The sequence below is a fragment of the Nicotiana tabacum genome, chromosome 1 (genome assembly GCF_000715075.1).
Source record: "Nicotiana tabacum cultivar K326 chromosome 1, ASM71507v2, whole genome shotgun sequence".
NCBI classification, from domain to species: Eukaryota; Viridiplantae; Streptophyta; class Magnoliopsida; order Solanales; family Solanaceae; genus Nicotiana; species Nicotiana tabacum.
Genome location: NC_134080.1, coordinates 113771935 through 113773864, shown reverse-complemented (window position 1 = coordinate 113773864; position 1930 = coordinate 113771935). Strand labels below are relative to the sequence as shown.

At 39.7% G+C, this 1930-nt stretch overlaps 1 protein-coding gene across 1 annotated transcript; it reads right to left on the bottom strand.

The window, feature by feature from the left end:
• Nucleotides 1-722: 722 nt before the first annotated feature.
• LOC142163531 (uncharacterized) lies at nucleotides 723-1280 on the bottom strand. Its single transcript, XM_075220836.1, has one exon. The coding sequence runs from the start codon at nucleotides 1278-1280 to the stop codon at nucleotides 723-725; it is 558 nt and encodes a 185-aa protein (XP_075076937.1).
• Between the last annotated feature and the right edge of the window lie 650 nt (nucleotides 1281-1930).

Genomic DNA, 1930 nt, shown 5'->3' with positions numbered 1-1930 from the left:
ATCGCGCATGGCCTCTTTTCCCGTTGCTGCATTCATTTTGCCTTATCGATTGAGCTGATGAACATAGCTTTGTGGTGGGGAGCTCGTGAGCCCCACCTACAGTTGTATCATAAAGAAATAAATCCCATATTACCTTCATCCTAGAGTATTGCATGCTTTTATGTATCCTAGATAACTTTCCATGTGCATTCCACTTTTCCATTTTATTTTATTCCTTTGCTCACCAGCATGTTTTGTCTGCCAGGCCTTCTTAATTCGAAAAGTGTGTTGAAGCATGTGTCTTTGTTGCTTGCTTTTCTCGAAAACATATTTGTTGCACATGCTAGTTGTGTTTTCAATGCCATTTGCTTCTTGTTGTGCTCGTCCTGAAGAGTAATCAATTTTATATTCCCAGATCCTTTTTGTAACTGAACCATGCGTGTGATATAAAACACTTTTGCACCATGCTGGTTGTATATCCAATGAACTGAAAGCACGCTTTCATCCATGCTGGTTGGGTTGCCAATGCCATTATTCTTTGTTGTTGTGATCGATTATTGATTTTTTTTCTTTTGCATCATTTATCTCGAAAGTTGCAGCATGGATTGCCATAAGCATCGTAGTTGCACCTGCATTAGAGAAAAGAAAGTTAGAAATACCAACCCTTATATCCTCATCCCTTAGGATTTGAATATAGTGGTCGAATAAGTTATGCCTCCTGCACTTCCTTTTTTCTTTGCTTCCTATCTCCTGTTCACCTTCACCCTTAGATTTGGACATTGCAGCTTATCTTCATTAACCAACCTCCTTCCTTGTGCATCTAGATGGCAGAATTGTTGGCATTCTATTTCTCCATAATCTAAAGCATAATTAGCCAAGTGATCTGCCAGCTTGTTGCCCTCCCTATGAATATGAGTAACTTTGTAATTGCTCCCATTCATTAGTTGCATCATTTCCTCTACCTGCTCAGAGATGATCCATGGTGGTTTCCAGATCCCATCCATAATCTTTTTTAATAACACTGAGTCAGTTTGAAGCCATACATGTGAGTATTGATGCGATCTGCAGAACCTTAGTGCTTCTACCATGGCCTTCGCTTCAGCTACTATGTTTGTTGTCTCCTCAATCTCTTTCCCTACTGACTTAACTATGTCACCCTTTTCATTTCTTATACAAAAACCTATTGAGCTCCTGCCTGGATTTCCTCTCGATGCACCATCCGTATTAACTTTTAGCCATCCTGCACTTGGAAATTCCCACATAACTTTTGTAACCTTAAGTTTAGGAGTGAAGTTTTCCATCATAGCTAATAATCTTGCCATTTGTGAGGTACCATGTCCATCCCAGGCTTTCTCACTTTCACCAAAGCCTGTATATTTGATGAAACTTGATAAATCACCCTGCTAGTTGTCACCGCCTCCCCATACTTCATACTATTTCTTCTTTTCCAAAGTTCCCAGACGACGCATGAGGGGAGTGCTTGCATTACTGGTTTTAATCTTAAGCACACATTTGCAGTCCAACATTTTGTGATTGCTTGGTGCAATGTAAGTCCCTCCACATCTATTCCTGCCCTTGATAGAAAATACTTCCAAGTTGTCTTTGCAGTTTCTGATCTAAAAAACAAGTGCTGAAGAGATTCCTCATCAGGCTGTACACAACACCAACATTTTGATGGCATGCAGTAACCTATCCTTTTCAAGAAATCATCTAAAGGTAGCTTTGCTTTCCACATTTTCCACATGAAAAATGCTATTTTAAAAGGCAGTCCCTTTACCCAAATCATTCTATAAGCTTTTATTGGTTCGTCTCTTCTTCTCGTATACTCCCATGCTGACTTAACACTGAAATATCCTCTTGTTTCCAGTATCCAAAAGGGCCTATCAAGAACCTGCATTGTTGAAGGTGGTTTGATTTTCTCCAGAATGTATACTGCTAACTCTTCAGGAAG